Source organism: Lissotriton helveticus, chromosome 4_1 (assembly GCF_964261635.1).
Source record: "Lissotriton helveticus chromosome 4_1, aLisHel1.1, whole genome shotgun sequence".
Taxonomy (NCBI): domain Eukaryota; kingdom Metazoa; phylum Chordata; class Amphibia; order Caudata; family Salamandridae; genus Lissotriton; species Lissotriton helveticus.
Genome location: NC_136063.1, coordinates 376,627,640 through 376,646,681, shown reverse-complemented (window position 1 = coordinate 376,646,681; position 19,042 = coordinate 376,627,640). Strand labels below are relative to the sequence as shown.

The window sequence follows — 19,042 nt, the reverse complement described above, 5'->3', positions numbered from 1 at the left end:
GATAGTATTTAAGCAACCAGATAGCTGAGACTTACTTCCAGAGAAAGACTCCTAGAAAAGCTTAGATATACTGCTTCAAAAAAGTGAGTAAATACACTGATTCATGACATTTCAAGATGGCCAGTAAGACTATGAACTGAAATAACCACAGCAACATTTCATGGCATCCTGTACCGGGAAGAGGTGATACAACTGCCAGCTACACCTAGTAATGTGACCCAGGATCAGGATGCAGGCATCATATTGATACGAAACGAAATTGCCAACTTTATAAAAGTGGCATTTTAAGAATCGTGACTAAAAATCCTACTTTACCATTAAAGAGGGCTTTTAATTACAATTCTTTAGACACTAAACTCAAATCGTCTACCTGCTCTCAATTGAAAGTTGTCACTTATTAAATGCAATAAGGTAACTCCAATGTTACACTTTGGGAGATGTAGGCCTTACGGGTAGGCCTTATAGTAGTGAAAAATAAATGTTACGGTTTTCTGCTACCAGTACCTGTAAAACATAAAAGTACATGTCCAACATTTTAATCACATTACGCCCTGCTCTCTGAGCTGTTTAGGCCCTTCCCTAAGGGTGACTCATATGTAATAAAAAGGACGGCTTAGACCTATCTAAAGATTTGTTTTGCCAGGTCAAAATGGCAGATAAAAACTGAACATAAAGGCTGCAAGGGCAGGTCTGAGGCATGCTTGCAAGGCTACCTAAGTGGATGGCACAATAAGTGCACAGGCCTACTAGTAGCATTTAATTTACATGCAGTACCACATTACTGGGGACTAACAAGTAAATCAAATAGGCCAATTGTCTGTAAGCCAAATTTACCATGCGTAAAGGAGAGAGCACAAGCACATTAACACTGGTAAACAGTGGCAACATGCTCAGAGTCTTGACGATCAACATAAGCGTGTCCAGAACAAAGCAGGGTGAAGCCAAAACGTTTGGGGATGACCCTGCAGTAAGGGCCAAATCCAACATTCTTCCTCCTGTGTCATTCCATTTGACTTTCCATGCATGTTTATTTCCTTCAGCTTTTTTCCTTTTATGTATTTCCCAAGACGTACAGCGAGGGGCTTTCGTTTTGCACGGGAGAGCCTGGAGAGGAAAGGAGACAGCCAGGAGGAGGACAGCCCGGGCATGCGAGAACGCACATGGAGAGCCAAGCTGGTGGCAGTCTGGGGGTCACGAACCCTCCAGGTCTGCTGCCTGCATATGCTGCATTCAGGGGGCGGAACAGAGCAGAATTTCATGGAGCTTTTAGACAACTCTGTAGAATTCTGCCTATTAGCACTCCGCCAACTCCACCCACCCTTAGATTTAATGTACTCTTGTTCAGCGGGCCTTACTGGTACCTGTAGCCGACCTATGCTCTGTCACGGTTGGTCTGAACTTGTGACTTTGTCCAATCTAGCGCAACCAGATATCCACAGTTGGTGCTTTGTGCTATTTGGCACTATTTTCACTTACATCTTTAAAATTGCATATCTCGGTTCTACTGATTTTAGCTGTTTCGATATTGATTAATTCATTAAAATATACTAAATGTTTCTAAATTGGTGTGGGTTTTTTGTGTTGTGTTTTCACTTTATTGCTGGTTGAAGTTTTGCTTAAGGGTCCCAAAGACGACTACAACAAAACTGCAAATAATACAAAATTGTGTGCCTCGGATGCTGCTTAAGATTCCCAGAACCCAATCAGCCAACCAATCACTGAATTCCTTACATTGGCTGCAGTTAACCGAAAGAATAAAGTTTGAATCCTTAAGTATTGCTCACAAGACACTCTGGGGCAAAGGTCACCAATCAATCACTCCTTGATCTCATTTTATCGCCCTAGGAAAAGCTTACCATCAGCCAACCTATTCTTGGCCTAAGTAACCCGAATTAAAAAGGAAAGATACGAAGGCCAGTATTTCTCATACAATGCCGCTAAGCCCTAGAATGCCCTCTCCCTTTCTGGAAACTATTTAATACCTGGCTGCACCAGATCATAGTACGTTAACCAAAAACCCATTTTCATTGCTGTTCTGTGTGACACTGCAAGCGCTGGGATGCCCTCTGGTAGCCAGGCGCTCTATAAGTGCTTCATAATATTAACAACAATAACAATAAATACTATACAATTTGTCTCTAAGTTAAGGCTGAGTGCTTTGTGCTAAGCTACCAGAAGGTTGAGCACAGCCTAATATGGGGTTTGCTTGTACCTCACCCTCAGGGCCGGACTGGCTACCGGGCAGTTTAGAAAGCTGCCGAGCTGGGCGGTGATTTCGTTCATGGAGACCTGCGTGTGCTAAACGAAATTCGTTTTGCATTAATTATTTCGAAGCACACTCAGGTCTCCATGAACGATATCATCCCCCACCGCAGTGAAATCAGCCAGCAGCTCGGCAGCTTTCTAAACTGCCCGGTAGCCAGTCCGGCCCTGCTCACCCTCACAAGGATTGTGGTTCCTGCTTGAGTAGGTTTTCACCCCCTCAACATTAACCCACTTTCTTACAAAGAACAATGGAGAAGGCATGGAAAACATGTATGTAGGTCATAACTAAAACATTTTTTTTAAAACTCCTCCATTGAAAGCAAAGCAAATTATATTTTGCTCTGCATTCTAGGCATGTTTGTGAAAGAATGTAATGTGTGATATCTGAGTGTACTTTATACATATAAACTAATCCCTTATGCATTGTAATGCTAGGTCTCCATAGAAGGTGGAATGATACATTAAACAGCCAATAGCATGAAGTGAGAAAGAGTACAAAGCCAAATCTGATTCTTTGTATATGATAAAGTATTGTTAACAATAGGCCCTGCTGGCAGCTGCAATGTCAAACCAGAACTAGCAATCATACAATCCATTTATGTGAAGCATAGATGTGGGTTTTTATGTAAAAGTGAACAGGGAAAGGAGTTTGAAGCTAAGTGACATGAAAATAGAACATCCATTTTATAGTGTAGTTAGCACCTGAGAGGATATACTGCCAGTGTTTGATAATAAAAGTATGTCAGGCCTTGGGCTTTCGGGAAAGCATGATATTCTGTAAATTAGTAGGACTTTTATTGTGTGATAAAAAATGTGCACACCCACAGCAAAATTAGCTTATTTGCATGTGAGCTTGTCACCTGTTTAAACAAGCATTTGCAATGCAATAGGTCTCAAACAAGAGTTTGACCGACAAATGTCTTACAAAAAAATGACAATGCCCTTTATTTACGTGTAAGTTTTAAAACAGATAAATAAAAGGCATTGTCATTTACAATGCCAATAGCTTAAACTCTTGCAAATGCGATATCTATTGCTTTGCAAATGCGTTTGTGCTATAAAAATAAAATAAAAAATCGTTAGGAGAAAGCCTGTCCTGCCTGCAACAGCAGACAGGACAGAGTTAATTGAGAAATTAGGGCTCGGAGGCTGTAAATGAGCCTACCGAGTAACAACACATGTAACAGGTGGTGTCGCCATGGGAGGTTACAAAATGAGACAAGGCGGTACTAAGGAGGGACTTGTAGGTATTTTGACCAATGAATAACCACAGTGTACAGTTGACAATGACACACGCCAATGAAGAATATGGGCAGACAGTGGGCGGAGATTCAAGTTCCTACCTGAATACAGCATGCCTCGCAGAGCAGCACATGTGCTGTCCAAGATTGACCTAAAAAAGGGTTAATTTTATGTAGACTCGGCATCGTCCCATCAAAGTTGTGAAATTGTATGTTGAAGCAAGCAGCCGTAAACCTTATGTCAGTTAAAGTGATTCTAAGTGCTATGAGCGGTGAACGGACTCCATTTGCCTAGCGCTCAGATGAGTTGAGAAATGTATGATTTCAAATGTTTAAAAAAGTGATACCTCTTGCAAAAACCCAACGTTTGAGTTTCTCATCTGTAGCTGTAATTATCGAGCGCCACTCTTCGAAATGACAAGTGTTTGCCAGAGTTAAGGTTGTTAAGTAATAACTGTGCAGTGCTCCAATCGCCGCATTTTGATGTGAGGTCTAATATTCCATGTTATTGATAGAGCTTAGAAATGATAAAACGTCAGTATTAAGTGCTTTCTATAAATATATATATATGGTAACAATAGCTTGTTTTTTTACAGAGCTTAACACTAACCCTGAGCGAAGCACTACGCTACGCTCGCGTAGTTTGCGCTATTTCACACTATGCAAATTGCACGTAGCACGGTGCAAACACGCGTTGCGTAGCGGTCATTTTTTGCTTGCTCGCAGTACTCAATGTCAAGTTGGCAACCGCGAGTGAGTAAAATGACATCCCGGTGAGACTTTTCCTCGTTCGCGATCAGCAACATTAAGTTGCTGATCGCGAGCGTGGAAAATAAACCTCCCGGAGATTCTTAACGCGGGGAGGTCAGGTTTCTCATTGCGTGTGGTCGCGTATGCTCGCGACCACTCGCGATGATAAACTACCAGTCTGCATTGAGAAAGCTGCCGCTCGAGTAGAAATCTACTTTAGCGGCAGAAAACGACTGCTTGCACTGTGCAAGATGCGGTTTGCACTAATTGCTCAGTGCAGACAAGCATCCGACACGGTGCAATCAGTGCGAACAGCATTTTGCACAGTGCACTACGCAGTTCGCGTAGCGCGAAGTTCACTTCACGTAGCTACTCATAGCACTACTGCGCTAACTGCGCCCAGGGTTACTTAACACCACATTTTTGCATATGTATATTTTATATATATATCTGTCATCGTGAAGAAGGCTATGGGAGGTAGCCAGAATGCCTGGATCAAATAATCTTTCCTGAATAAATTACTTCTTGAACTCCTACCTGAGTCACAATAGCATCCTTATTGAGGATTGTTACTTGTGTGGAACATATATATATATAACTCACCAAATTGCCCAAGGCGTTTTATGGAGGGCACACACAGAGTTCCAACCATCCGGTTTTCTCCTTGACCTGCCCTTCACATCACACTGCAACTTTGTGCCCAACGCGTTTCAAGGATTGGCTCCTCTTCATCAGGGGCTTGCTTCAAAAAAGAGGAAACGGCCAGTCCTTCTTTTATGTTCCTGGCAAGGCAAGTAATTTCCTATAGTAGTGCTGCTTGGTGCAGAACGGCATGCTGGGATACAAAGTCCTATTTATTTCACCCTAAGTGGGTTCAGTTCCTCTTGACCAATTTTAAAAGCATCCTGGGACTTCATATGCTAGGGAAATTGGTGAGTTATATATATATATATATATATATATTGGTGCGTGAGAGAGTCGAAATAAAATCTATGACTTTCCCCCCGTGAGTGCTGTATCTTTTTGGAGAAGGATGAAGACGAGAAGCGTGATATTTGCGGGAGCACCCCCCGCATACAGCACCCGTGTATGAGTGCGTGAGTAGGTGCAGGAGGAGCGGTGATATATATATATGTGTGTGTGTGTGTGTATATATATATATATCATTAAAGAATGATAAACCCACTGGTGTGTGCTTTTCCGATCCAGGGGTAATCTTTTCTTCTCATGTTTACGACCGGTCCAGCCGTGGGGAAGCACTGCCCCAAGAGCAGTGGACCTGTGGTGACCCAGATGGGAAGTCACCAGTTATGGGTGGTAGGGTCTGATGAAGGGCAGATATGTGTGGCGCTGTGAGAAGTGGGCTATTTTCATAAACTCACTGTGGTTTTTACTGACATTTTAGAACTCTGGAGTAAGGAGAAATCTCACTTGAGACTGATGTTTAGAGTACTATATATACCATGATGCCTTGCACTTGCGGCACGCCCACTGAGGGCGGGTGCATTTGAGAATATAAAATGGCGACTGCGATGTTTGTTGTCTTACTCCATAGATTTCCTGTGATCAAGGTTGTGTTGCCCGAAACACGTAAGGAGTTATGAATGGACCTGGATGTCTCATGCTCACCACAACCTCCATTAAAGGATGATAAACCCACTGGTGTGTGCTTTTCCAATCCAGGAGCAACCTTTTCTTCTCATTAATATATATATATATATATATATATATATATATATATATATATATATATATATATATATATATATATATATATATATATATATATATATATATATATATATATATATATATATATATATATATATATATATATATATATATATATATATATATATATATATATTCGATGTGAAGACGCCTCCCGGACAGCCAAGATGGTGCTCTCTGGGACTTGTCGTTCACCGATGTGGGCTGCCATGACGTATCACCAAATTGGACACAGCTGGGCTTCCACCAATCGGGAGTATGAATGTAAGCTTTAAAGACGGACTAATGCAGTATAACGGTGACTAAAGGCATATGATTAAGGCACTTCGCCGAAACGCGTAATGCCGACTCTGTATTCAATAAACCTTAGATCCCTGGTATTCCTGCTGGGTCCCTTTGATTTCTAGAAGGTATGGGAATCGTTTGGTGGATAATTTGCGTGCTGGCCCCGTGCACGCTTAAGGGACCCACCTGTCAAGTGGCCGAAGCGACAAGGGCAGGAGCTTCCTGCTCATTTCTTTCGTGTTTCCAAGGGATTGGATTTGCTTTGGCCCCTGCAACGGATGTCAGCGAGTACTGCTGCAAGGATACGCGGATCGTGACTTCACGGAGGGATCTGCTTACTTATGCATAATTCCCAGTACCGCAGGACTTGCATGTTGCGGTATGGCTTATGGCAGGCCAGGGATTCAGGTTTTTTGAGACTGGGTGTGCACCGTAGTGATGCATACTGCACGCATTTACGACTTTGACTTTGCCAGCACTCACCATGAGTTTTAATGTGTTGATGTGAAGACGCCTCCCGGACATCCAAGATGGTGCTCTCTGGGACTTGTAGTTCACCGATGTGGGCTGCCATGACGTATCACCAAATTGGACATAGCTGGGCTTCCACCAATCGGGAGTATGAATGTAAGGTTTAAAGACAGACTAATGCAGTATAACGGTGACTAAAGGCATATGATTAAGGCACTTCACCGAAACGCGTCATGCCGACTCTGTATTCAATAAACCTTAGATCCCTGGTATTCCGGCTGGGTCCCTTTGATTTCTAGAAGGTATGGGAATCGTTTGGTGGATATATATATCATGTGACCAAGGCCTCCTGTAGGCCGAAACGTTATGCTGTCTGTTGCGGAATAAAAATCACTCACAGAGAAATCTGGGTCTCCTGTTTCTTGGCGGTTTTGCGGCTGGAGTTGAGTCCGTTTGCTGTTCGTGGAAACCTGTGTTCATATATATATATATATATATCACAAAAGGTAAATCCCACAGGGTCAGGAAGAAGGCGGCACAACCATCCGTGATTCAGGTACTTTATTCAGCCACAAACAACAATACGCTTCAGCCGCAAACGGCCTTTGTCAAAGGTCGCTTGCGGCTGAAACGCGTTGTCGTTTGTAGCTGAATAAAGTACCTGAATCACGGATGTTTGTGCCGCCTTCTTCCTGACCTTGTGGGATTGAACTTTTGTGATTTACGTGGCTTCTGCCACCACGGCTAGCACCGGCGTATCGAGCAGGCGAACGGCAAACTGTGAAGTAAAGCTCTGTAAAAAAACAAGCTATTACAATATATATAAAAAATAACAATAGCAAGAATAACGTTATACATTTAATATCATCGTCATTATTAAACTCATTGCTCTTTTAAAATATAGTTCTTTGACAGAAGCCACTCTCTCTTAAAGCTCTGCGTAAGTTGATCACCTTAGCATGTTATTCAGCAGTTTGAGGGAAGTTAGGTGCCTCTTTCTTGCCTTGAATCCAACAGACTGCCACAATCTGCTGCATAACATCCTCCACACATTCCCGGTCCTTGCTGAGCACAGTGACTTCTTCCCATACTGCAGAAGCGGTTTCAACTGACTATTCCCTGCCAGGACTGGCTGAAAGCTGATCCCACTGCCTACGTCTGGTTCTTTGGTAACAACTCTCCAAGGGAGGTGACTAATTGAAGCATTAGTGTCCAGAAATGTGACAAAGACCTCATGAAACTGAGCCAGTGGAAAAAACTGAGCATGCCGTGTGTGCAATAGCTTCTACATTGGACACAAGTGGTTATCACAAAGCGGCAAGTGGTGCCTACACAGAAGGAAAAGTGAAGCTCAGTCCTCCCGCACATGCTGTATGTGTCTGGTGAGGAAGTGATCGCATGCCTGGATAAAGAAACATAAAGGCCTGTTCACAGTGGCATTTTGGAACATGTAAAGTAGTTATTCTGTATTACTCTTTTACATGCTTTTACAGGCCTCTGTGAATTGGCACCATAACATATAAAAAGGGAATATCCAGGGAATATTCATATACATTTGGAACAAATAGATAGGGTTGTGCCCTCTTTGTACTTTTACTAATAGGGATTGTGGGGCCAATTAAAAAAGGCATGTAATAGTACATGAACGAGTACTCCTCTAGTATCAATTCCTATACATATATGCTTGTGTGAATCAGCCGCTATTAAAAAAAAAAAACTGGGTATGGGAAGTAGTGACCCGATGGGGTCGAGTCACAAAACCAATCATAAGTAGTTATTTGCTCACAAAGGATGTATGAGTACAGAAAGCAGTATTACAGGAGTACTTCTTTTTATATAATTTAATGCACATTTATGAATTGGCCAAGACATATTCAAATCACTATATTTTTTTTATGCAAAGAGGGCATTGTCCTTACTGTTCATATTAACTGCATATGAACATTTACACTTTATTCTTATTTCAGGTGTTTAAGGCCCATTTACAAAGATATGTAAGAGTACAGTATAGTACTGCAGGAGTACTACTCTGTGTACTCCAAGATGTCTTTGTGAATAGGTCTAATATGACTCTGGCTCACGTACTTGGTGTAATCAGACAGTGGCAGCATCTAGTTGATTACCTATGACCTAAATTGATGTGACGAAATTGAAGAAAGTGTTTGTGTGCATGGAAATAGAAATGGAGAAAAGCAGAGTTTATTTAATTGTAGAATGGACTACACTTGCTCAAGTTTTGAACTGTTCCAGTTCATGGCACGTCAAGGCATGCATCTAGTGTTCTGGGCCCGGCATAAAAAGATATATATGGTATTCTAAGTAAATATTGTACACAGGGTCACATTTTCACGGCTGGGTGAAAAATGTCTCATTATTTATTTGCTCCATTTCTTGTTTCCAGAGCCACACACGTTGTGCAAACATTGTGAAAAAGTAGGTTTGCAGGAGCTTTACATGCTGCAAAATGCTTTGGAATACTGGTGTCATGTTGGCAGCACAAGGCCAAGTCTATCATTCTCGACCTACTGGGTGACAAAGACCAGTGCGAGGGCATAGGCCCACATGCATCATTGTTACATTTTGCACTTCCTAATTTGCGAAAAATAAGGAATCGCAAATTAAGAAGTGCAAAATGCTATGCATCATTATTTTCGATATTTATTTGGGATTCGGTAAAAATCGCAATTTTTACCGAATCCCAAATGAATACCGATTTCTTAAGTAAATTTTCGCAATTCCCATTGATTCCTATGGGCCAAAAGGCCCATAGGAGTCAATGCAAATTGCGAGTGGCACTTAGAAAATTTCATGGGTGCAGGGGGGGGGTCCAAAGGACCCCCCATGCACCCCTGAAATGTATTTTTCGCATCATGTTTCACACACACATGTCCTAAAGACATGTGTGTGTGAAACATGAATGTTGAAAAAAATACTTTTTCACCATTTTAAACACTTTTTCCAAATTTACCGAGTGGTTCAACCACTCGGTAAATTTGGCACCCTAATTGCGAATTTCCACTTGTCAAAGTAATGATGCATTGCTTTTAAGAAGTCGCACATCTGCGACTTCTTAAAAGCACCCGCAATTTTAGAACTCGCAAAAATATTACGAATTCTAAAATTGCTTCATGCATCCCAAAAAGCACTTTTGCATTCGCAAACGGCCGATTTTAAGGAATCGCACCGTTTGCGACTACAAAAATGCTTGATGCATGTGGGCCATAATGCTTTTAACAGAAGATACATTTATTGGGTCACAGGCCAGCATGAGAAAATTGTATGAAACCAAAAAGTGATTTCATTAAGATGAATAAAAAAGAAAAAATATTTGCATCCCTGAGGAGGGGGTAAGTTGAGGATCTAGCAGCGAAAATGTTCCCACAATATTTCTAATTCACTGTACTTTGTTCCTGTTCTGAATGTAACATATTGTAGTTGGATACTTTATAATTAAAAGTAATCATTCAAAGCACTCCGATGCCCCTTTGGTCTTAAAAACAAGCTGTACAAATACCCCTAACTAAATTAATTGTAAAAATGTAAAGGAGAACATGTTATCTTCCCTTGTTCAATCTTCACAGCCCAGCGAACGAACAAATAGCATTATTTTCCCTGCATCCGCCCTGATTTTCCTGGATCTCTGCATGGTGTAGGTTCCAACTGGGTTACAAGTGCGCTGCATTTTCAAGAGCTTTTGTGATGTGGATAGATGCCCACTAGGAAAGAGGATGAGGTTAACCACTAACCCATTCCTCACGTGTCCAGAGCTGCGATCAGAGCCCGGCTCCTCAGACGTGAGAGGCTGCACACCCGGTCAATGCTATGCTCTGCCCCAGGCCTCCATTTATTTCAAACAGAGGAATAGGCTGTTTCGCCCTTTAACTAGAAGAGTGATCAAAGCTAAACATTTATGTTTGCAAGTGTTTGCTTTAAAACCAGCCAAACCCACTCTGTAATTTGCACAATCATTTATGTGACTATCCAAGAGAATATCTCCTTTTAATAAGTTGGGTGCATACAGTGTTTCTCTGTCTTCCAAGCAAAGTTGTGAATGGACTTCTTAAATGTCTGATGAATTAAAAGGCAGCCAAACAAAGCATGTAATGAATTAAATGTTCTCAACTAGCCCTCTCCAGATGTGGTGCATTAACATGAAACAGTTTTATTGGGTTTTCTCCTGCAGGTGAGGAGTATTTGGCCGATACTATATGGACTAAAACAAACATCCCTAGTTCTGTACAGCTCTCTCCCACTGCTTCAACTTTGTTTATATCAGCCTTTTGGAATTGGCCAGCATCGAGCTCCACAGCAGAATCTGGCATCAAAAAAGTTTATGGGTAATGTATAGGGGTGGGGTGCTTCATAAGGGAAATGCCTCATGTAATTGGACCATCTAGTAAACAGTACTTTGACCTTTACTGTTAGCCAAAGCAATTTAAGAAGTTATTCGGTCACGTGGTCCATTTTGGATGCACCAACACATTAATTAGGCAGCGTACTGCACTCACGGGAATGCAAGAAGCAAACTTTTAGAAGCCCTGTCTATATCGTCTTGCTATAACCATGCATAATAATTTCAGTGTCTGAACAACAGATCTAAAATCAGAAGCCTGAAAAACAGATCTAAATTCAGCACCCTGGACGGTAGATCTAAAACCAGAAGCTTGAACAACAGATCTAACATCAGAAGCCTGAACGACAGATGTAAAATCAGCACCCTGGACGACAGATCTAAAACCAGAAGCCTGAATGACAGATCTAAAACCAGAAGCCTGAACAACAGATCTAAAATCAGCACCCTGAACGACAAATCTAACATCAGAAGCCTGAACGACCGATCTAAAACCAGAAGCCTGAACAACAGATCTAACATCAGAAGCCTGAATGACAGATCTAAAATCAGCAGCCTGAATGACAGATCTAAAACCAGAAGCCTGAACGACAGATCTAAAACCAGAAGCCTTAACAACAGATCTAAAATCCGCACCCTGAACGACAGATCTAAAATCAGAAGCCTAAACGTCAGATGTAAAATCAGCAACCTGAACGGCAGATCTAAAACCAGAAGCCTGAAAAACAGATCTAAAATCTGCACCCTGACCGACAGATCTAAAATCAGCAGCCTGACCGACAGATCTAAAACCAGAACCCGGAACGACAGATCGAAAATCATCAGCCTGAATGACGATCTAAAATCATCAGAAGCCCTGTCAACTATTAGTCCAGACCTGGGTATGACCTGTTTTGTCAAATTCAATTTGGAATTTGTGAATATATGACTTCAGATTTGCTCCCAGCTAGCTTTCGTCCCCAAATTGACGTGGTCATGAACTCCATAAACAGGACACCAAAAACTGTTCTGTATGGTTGGACAAAGTTAACAAAAGTATCACAGGAAGGCAGGACACTGCAACCAGAATTGGACAAGAGTGATTTGGTCATAGCAGCCAGTCCTGCTCTGAAACCAGACCTCATGACTGCAACCATTCTGGGAAATGCCACTGTGGGAAAAAGGTCAGTCTAGACCAGGACAACAATTAAACGGAAGCCCCTGATGAAGCACGAGCACCGTTGGATACAGAATGGGAAAACATTTACCAGCATCACCCAATTCCCTCAAAACCGAAATATCAAAATAATTCAATCCCAGGACTGACTTTTCTGATCCTTACATACATTTAGCAACAGTTTTATCAGAGATTCCAAATCATACACTTGCAACAAATATTCAAGTGTGGCAGGGGTCGCAGCGAGTGAAGACAAGTATCCCTACATTCATTTGTTATAGCTCTATTGTATCAATGGATTATTATGTCATTAGATCATTGACATATCATTTCCATCTGTATTTCTCATCTGGTACTCTTTTGTAAAACATCAGAATATTTCCGAACTACAAAAAACACGGATGGGTCTTGGTAAAATATTGACCATAAGAATGCTACAATGTAAAAGAGGTTGGCACAAATATACTGACAACATAATCAATGGAAGGTCGTGATATTTATCTAAGAGCTAGGGATAGCAGGTGCAAAAGTTGTGTTTTCAATGAAAAGTATGTCTATTTTTTTATCCTAACATCTTAGCTTCATTTCCTATATCTTTCAATGTCATTGACCTGGTAAGATGACCATGTATCTGAGGATGAACTGGCAATATTTATGTGTAGAGCAGCATCCGATATTAAGCAGTTTTTGGCCCGCCTTATATGCCTGCCCCTAAAATAGTTTTTTTATGTGATGGTGGTATTTTTTATCGTCAGCGGCAATATTGTTTCCTACTCCACTTTTATTTTGTTAAGCGCAATGTAGGAAGATATATTACACCGGTGGTAAAACATAATTGCTAAACCACCAAGTTTACCACCTGGCCAGAAGAGCAATGTATTGCCTGCAGAATTCTTACATAAAAGCAAACATGCTTTGATTTCTTTTTGCTCACACACAAATGGATCAATGCTTCACACATGATCTTTACCAGGCTACATTTTTCAAATACAATCTTGGGAGCAAAGCTAATACATACTTAAGACTGATAGAACTTAAAGAAGAATGACGTGCTGCATGGAATGGAAAACATATTGTAAAGGTAAAAAAAGCAAGAGTCGGAAATCATAAGCAAGAATAAGTATCGGGAAAAAATTGAACAGAAATTGTTTTACCTCCAGGGCAATGCCTCATTGCCATTTTACATCTCCTGGATTCTGCTATGGTAGGGCACTGAATTGAATCTTTTGCTGGCTTTTTAACAATCTGCCTGGTTCTTGTTTCGAGTCCCCATTTAAATCCACATGTTTTGTTGTTTCTGCTGCATACTCCCCACTCTCTCCAGGGGCCAACTTCACATCCCTCTGTTAAACGCAAAAAAAGAATTCTCAATGATCACTCTTGATTCAACATGTTGTACATATTGAGGCCAAATTGCATTAGACAAGGTCTGCCGTGACACAAACTCCCTGTGGAATAAAGTGTCGACTCATTTAGCAATATTTACTTCACTCTAGGCTTGATAAGAATGTCTGTAGCAATGGAAATAAAAAGAGTACAGAAGCAGGAGATGGGAATCCGGTGATATTTGCATATGTTTCTTCAGTCTATGGTTCTAAAATAGAACTTCAGGTCATCAGATACCGGTGATCTGCTTCCATGTTTGGTTTCAGATACAATGCTCATTCCTGTCTTAGGTACTTGAAACTGTTGTTCCATACTTATTTGAGATGAACACTTGGTTTACAGTTACTGAAAGACTCCTAATGATGCTGGTAGTTGTTCTCTTATTTTTTTCTGACTGTGGATTATTTAATGTTTCCAGTTTGCATCATTTTTTAAGCATGCAAGTTCTGGTTCAACGTGAAAAATGGAAGAAATTAAATAATGCTCAAGTATTCCATGAGTGGTGTTCTCAAGTGCATCGGGTGCTTATTTTTTAAATCATGTGAAGTCTCTGTCCTGGCTCATATTCCTAGTATGGAACAAGAGTACGGCTAAATATCCTACTGTCTGAAAGGTACGCCGTTAGATATGGAGACAAATAAAGTTTATCAAGGCAGGAATGACTAAAAGTAAATGATTAAGATGAGCGGAAACGACCTCTTGTGGACCAGATTTTCAAAACCTTTCTTTAAGAGTAGTTCTGTCTAATTACTGTCTTAAATGTGATTTACACCTGAATTTCTATCATGGATTCACAAAGCATATTTTTATGTACCGTTTTAGTAGTTTTGTTTTTCTGCAGTCTAAGATGGGAAATGTGTATTTAATGGAGTAAGACATGCTCACTCATGGAAAAAAGCTTTGTGACTCACAAAATATTATGTTTCGTGAGTAGTTAGTTTAGTCCTAAAAATTCACATGTAAGTCACACCTAAGCATGTCGAAAGACACAATTACTCACTGAAAATGAAAAAAAAATTAGGCCTGAATATCCAGTAAATGTATCTTTAAGAAAAAGACAAAGAGACATCTACTCATTAAAAAAAGAAACATAATACATTTAACCATGAGAGCAAGACTGAATCGAAGGCAAAGATACATGCAGAGTTCACCAGAGCAAAACATATTCAATCTAAAGATGCTGATTATTTATTGAAGGGGATATAATGTTTGAGAAAGTGTGGATTTTCACTTAGAAATTACAGGCAGGACATGGCAGGAACATTTAACGAAACAGGACACATTTGTGGATCTAAATGATAAGTGTGAGTCCTCTTTGATGCTAGTTAGTCCCTTATTATCTCTGCCTTCTTTTGTACTAATTTTCTTCCAACTGTTTTTCCTGATTCGTTTATTATATCTGTGCATTCAATATATTTAATTTTATTTCAATGCATTTTTTTGCCTCATGGACATAGCCTCATTGTGCTATTGAACTCCTTACAGATATTCTGCAATTTTGTTTATTGCAGACATAACATAGTACAAACACCATAATAACTCAATACATATGGCATGCAGTTATTCTATGAGATTTTAGTGGCTAGGAAGATATACAGGGCAGTAAGAAAATATAGACTCCTCCTTTTCCCAGAAATATTTACACTAATTTCACATTATTGACAAATATATTTGTAGGGCTATCTTTGATGAGTGGAGAGGATAACAACTTTACTTCTGTAACTGGACAGAGGAAACTCCTTTGTTCTCCGCCACAAAGGTGAGAGCAAAGGAAGGACCTATGAGTAAAATGAAAAGAGAAGAATCGAAATAAGAGGAAGAAAGGTGTAAAGGACTCACTATTAAAATATAGGATGTGGCAGCAATTGTTTGTGCACAAAGTGTACCCACTTCGCCAAAGATCTGCTACACTCCAGACAAAAGCTTTGAACTCGGATGTATACTAACAGTTGAAGGTGGATATCACAAGATTATAAATGTATATATCATACATTTTTCCTTCAGTATTGAGTTCAGTATATTAAATGGTTAAGACACTTCAGGCCAGATGTACGAAATTCTAATTTTGCATTTCCTAAATAGCGACGCTGTAGGAATGGCTATTTAGGAAAGGCAAAATGATATGTAGAGAAGCAGCGATTTCCTATTAGCGATTTCTACAGAGTAGGAATATCCATTAGGGAATCACAAATAGGAAATTACATTGCATTCTCACCTAAGGGTAAAATAGGAAATGGTTTGCATTTCCTAAATTGCGATTTCCTAGTAGGAAATCGCAATTTAAGAAATGCAAAGCCGAAGGTTCCTCTGGGCATAAGGCCCGAATTTCCTAGTGCACATGCAAGTGCACATATGTCCTAGGGCATATGTGCTCTTCATGTCACATAAAAAATGCATTTAAATCATTTAAAAAAAATTGCACATGGTTACCATCGAATTTGGGTCGATGGTAATTGCATTTCCTAAAGGCCCAATTTGCATTTAGGAAATGCTTTGTACATGTGCTTTGGGAATCATATATAGGTAATCCTATTTGCGATTCCCTAAATTGCGGTTGCCATTTGCGATTTCCACTGGGTAGAAACCGCACATTGCAACCGTGATTTGGCTTTTGTGCATAGGAAAAGGCCATTTAGCATTTCTTAATAGAAATAGAGATTTGGCCAATTAAGAAATGCTAAATGGCTTCATACATCTGGCACTTAATTGTTTGGTGTTCTTAGTGAAGGACAATAACACTTACACTGTGAATTTTGAAATAATTGGGTTACAATGAATTTACGTCATTCAAGTGCATTTTGTTTTATGTCGGAACAGAGTAAAATGTAACAAATATAATTAAAGTAAAAAGCAGGCCAGTGTTTTTACTGTATCTTAAATCATTTACAATGTATTGTATCACATGGTTTGTGCATTTTATTAGAATCACATTGGTAGATTCATGTTTCATGTAGCAGCCCAAGCCAAAGTCTTACTCAGTGATGTAATATTTGGACTCATCCGCCAGAATGTCTAGGGAATTTATCAGGTCACCACAAGACATATAAATTTCTGTTCTAATTAATAAAGTGAAAGAATCAAAGGACGGGACGCTTTCAACAAGCATTTCATGAAAGGCACAGGTGCGGGTGCTCACATCACAGCCTGGCTGAAGTACTCACCCACACATTCCATTGTCTCTTCAAATGGTGCAAACCCATCAGGACACTCTTCAAAGCAGCGGCCCCTGTGCAAGTAAAATCCAGCTTTGCACTTCGTGCAAAAATCTCTGCTGAAGCAGGAATCACAATTATCTATGTTGCATCCTAAATTGAAAGGCAGAAGGTTTTGACATATAAGAAGACGAGACATCAAGGACACATTAAGTGAGTCACGTTTACAATAATGACAGAAGTATACTTTGTATGTAAGATTTTCATTTTTCTCAATTCGGTTTCTTTTTTCATTAGCTTATTCATTTAACAGTACAACACTCAGACACAGTCCTGTTACCTTTGGTGAACGGGGGTGTTTATGAAATTTGCCCCAGTGATGCTTATATCACAAGTTGTTGCCTGAATCTTGAAGATTGAAAGAAATGCTACAACAATAAATGCCATCACCATTAGAGAATGCTATTGTTGTAAAGCTACCAGTGTGAAGACTTTAACAATGAGACCATTGAGTTATAAAATTATTAAGTGAGAAATGCGTATGCAATATCACTTCCTTCAACTTCAATGTGTCTTCATCACAGTTATCAAACAGGTGTTTTGTGATTCTTTAAACGTTAAATGCGAGTATGATTGACAGTATATTAATACAACCTGTATACCTGTGCATGTCCTATTAATATAACATTTCAGGCCTTTCATGCATAGTAGTTTCACATTGTTATCCTTCTTCGCATTCTCTTGGGAATTTTGAAATTCTTTTAAACGTTTAAAATCTATGCAGCTGACAGAAGGAATACATGATGCCTCAATCTCGAACTTAGAATTTTTTTGTGAACAGTACCCTACGTAGCATAATAGAGCTGCTAAACATCCTAGGCTCACCTCAGGAAGATATGAACAAATATGCGCAGAACATGGATGTGACTCGCATATCTAACAAAATGCACAAGGTACATAATGTGCACTTTCTAGTTTTGTTGTATATGGATGTGCTGAAATGTGCAGAGGACACAATTGAGGACAGAAGAGCAGAGCGCCGCCCCCTGGCCTCCGTATTGATTGACATAAACTGCACAATTTGAGGCAAGATCCTCAATAGAATGTAGACCTCCATGGAAGAGGTGGCAAATACCACAATCATGAAGGTAAACTTTCAGCGACCAAATATTCTACATACCCTATAATCTTGAAAATGGGGAAAAATAAAAAAAAGTAAATCAATGCCAAAGCCTGGTATGTATAGAACTCCAAACTGGGACAGTCTCACAATGGTCTGCTGCGGAACCTTTAAGGTTTTGTAATACACAGGCGCCCTTCTGAAGGTTATGATAATGGATTAACATGTTGTGTGTGACTAAAGTTGATTTACTTGTTTGTGAATCAGGCAATAAGGGTGACTCGGGCACTGAGTTCATATTAATATAGGCGATTTGATAACAATTTGAAAGTGCACATTTGCAGGTGTGTATCTTTAGATATTAATATCCTTTATGAACCCATGCATTTTTGGAACTCCGAACAGCACGGACCTTATGCTTTCTTTTACTAGTGTATATTATTTGGAAGGTGACACCTTGACATCTGTCAAATCAGAATATTTTCATATGGGGCATTAAAAACAAGTAAGTGTACACTTTTAGAAATATCGACTTGAAATGTAAAATGAGAGAAGTAGCTTTAGAAATGCATTACATGATTGCTCCACTGCAAAAAAAACAAGTTATTAAAATGATTTGCTTCCTGGAATTGTAAAATCGGGCCCTTCCTGCAACATTGTAGTTTCAACCATGTACAAAAACAAAGATGTAAGTTCAAAACCTTGTGAAGGTGAAATAAAGAAATGGATCGCACTTTAAAAAAGTATAGTCACACACCTTATAAATCAAATGCATATATAAAAGAAACAGTACAGTGTCCAGACGTATGACTTGGCATCAGTATAATCCTGTCATCAGCTTTCTGATGTTACAGCTAGGAGCATTCGGTACTCATTATTTGCAGTCTTAAACTGGTCTTTATAAGGTTTTACACAAATCCTTGCTATTCCCCCCAAATCCAAGAAATATAAGAACTTCCTCAATAGCAGAAACTCTGAAAGGACCATTTTCGCATCCATAAAATAAAATGAAAAGTGTTGCATCTTGAAGACCAGCATGGAGAAGAAAATAGAGTTAAAACGAGCTGAGCTTCATTGGTTTCCCTCAATATTGCAAGAATAGATAGAGTCCATGTATGTGTGTCTTCATGTTTT

The 19,042-nt window shown here is 39.8% G+C and overlaps 1 protein-coding gene across 3 annotated transcripts in view; it reads right to left on the bottom strand.

Annotated features, from left to right (window-relative positions):
- Window positions 1-19,042, bottom strand: part of RSPO2 (R-spondin 2) — a 391,996-nt gene that overhangs the window by 109,975 nt on the left and 262,979 nt on the right. For all 3 annotated transcript variants that reach the window (XM_078686883.1, XM_078686882.1, XM_078686881.1), the window contains 2 exons: window positions 16,798-16,941; window positions 13,405-13,593 (listed from right to left, as the gene is read on the bottom strand). In XM_078686883.1, coding sequence (XP_078543009.1) covers window positions 13,405-13,593; window positions 16,798-16,941 — 333 coding nt within the window. The remainder of the gene's footprint in view (window positions 1-13,404; window positions 13,594-16,797; window positions 16,942-19,042) is intronic.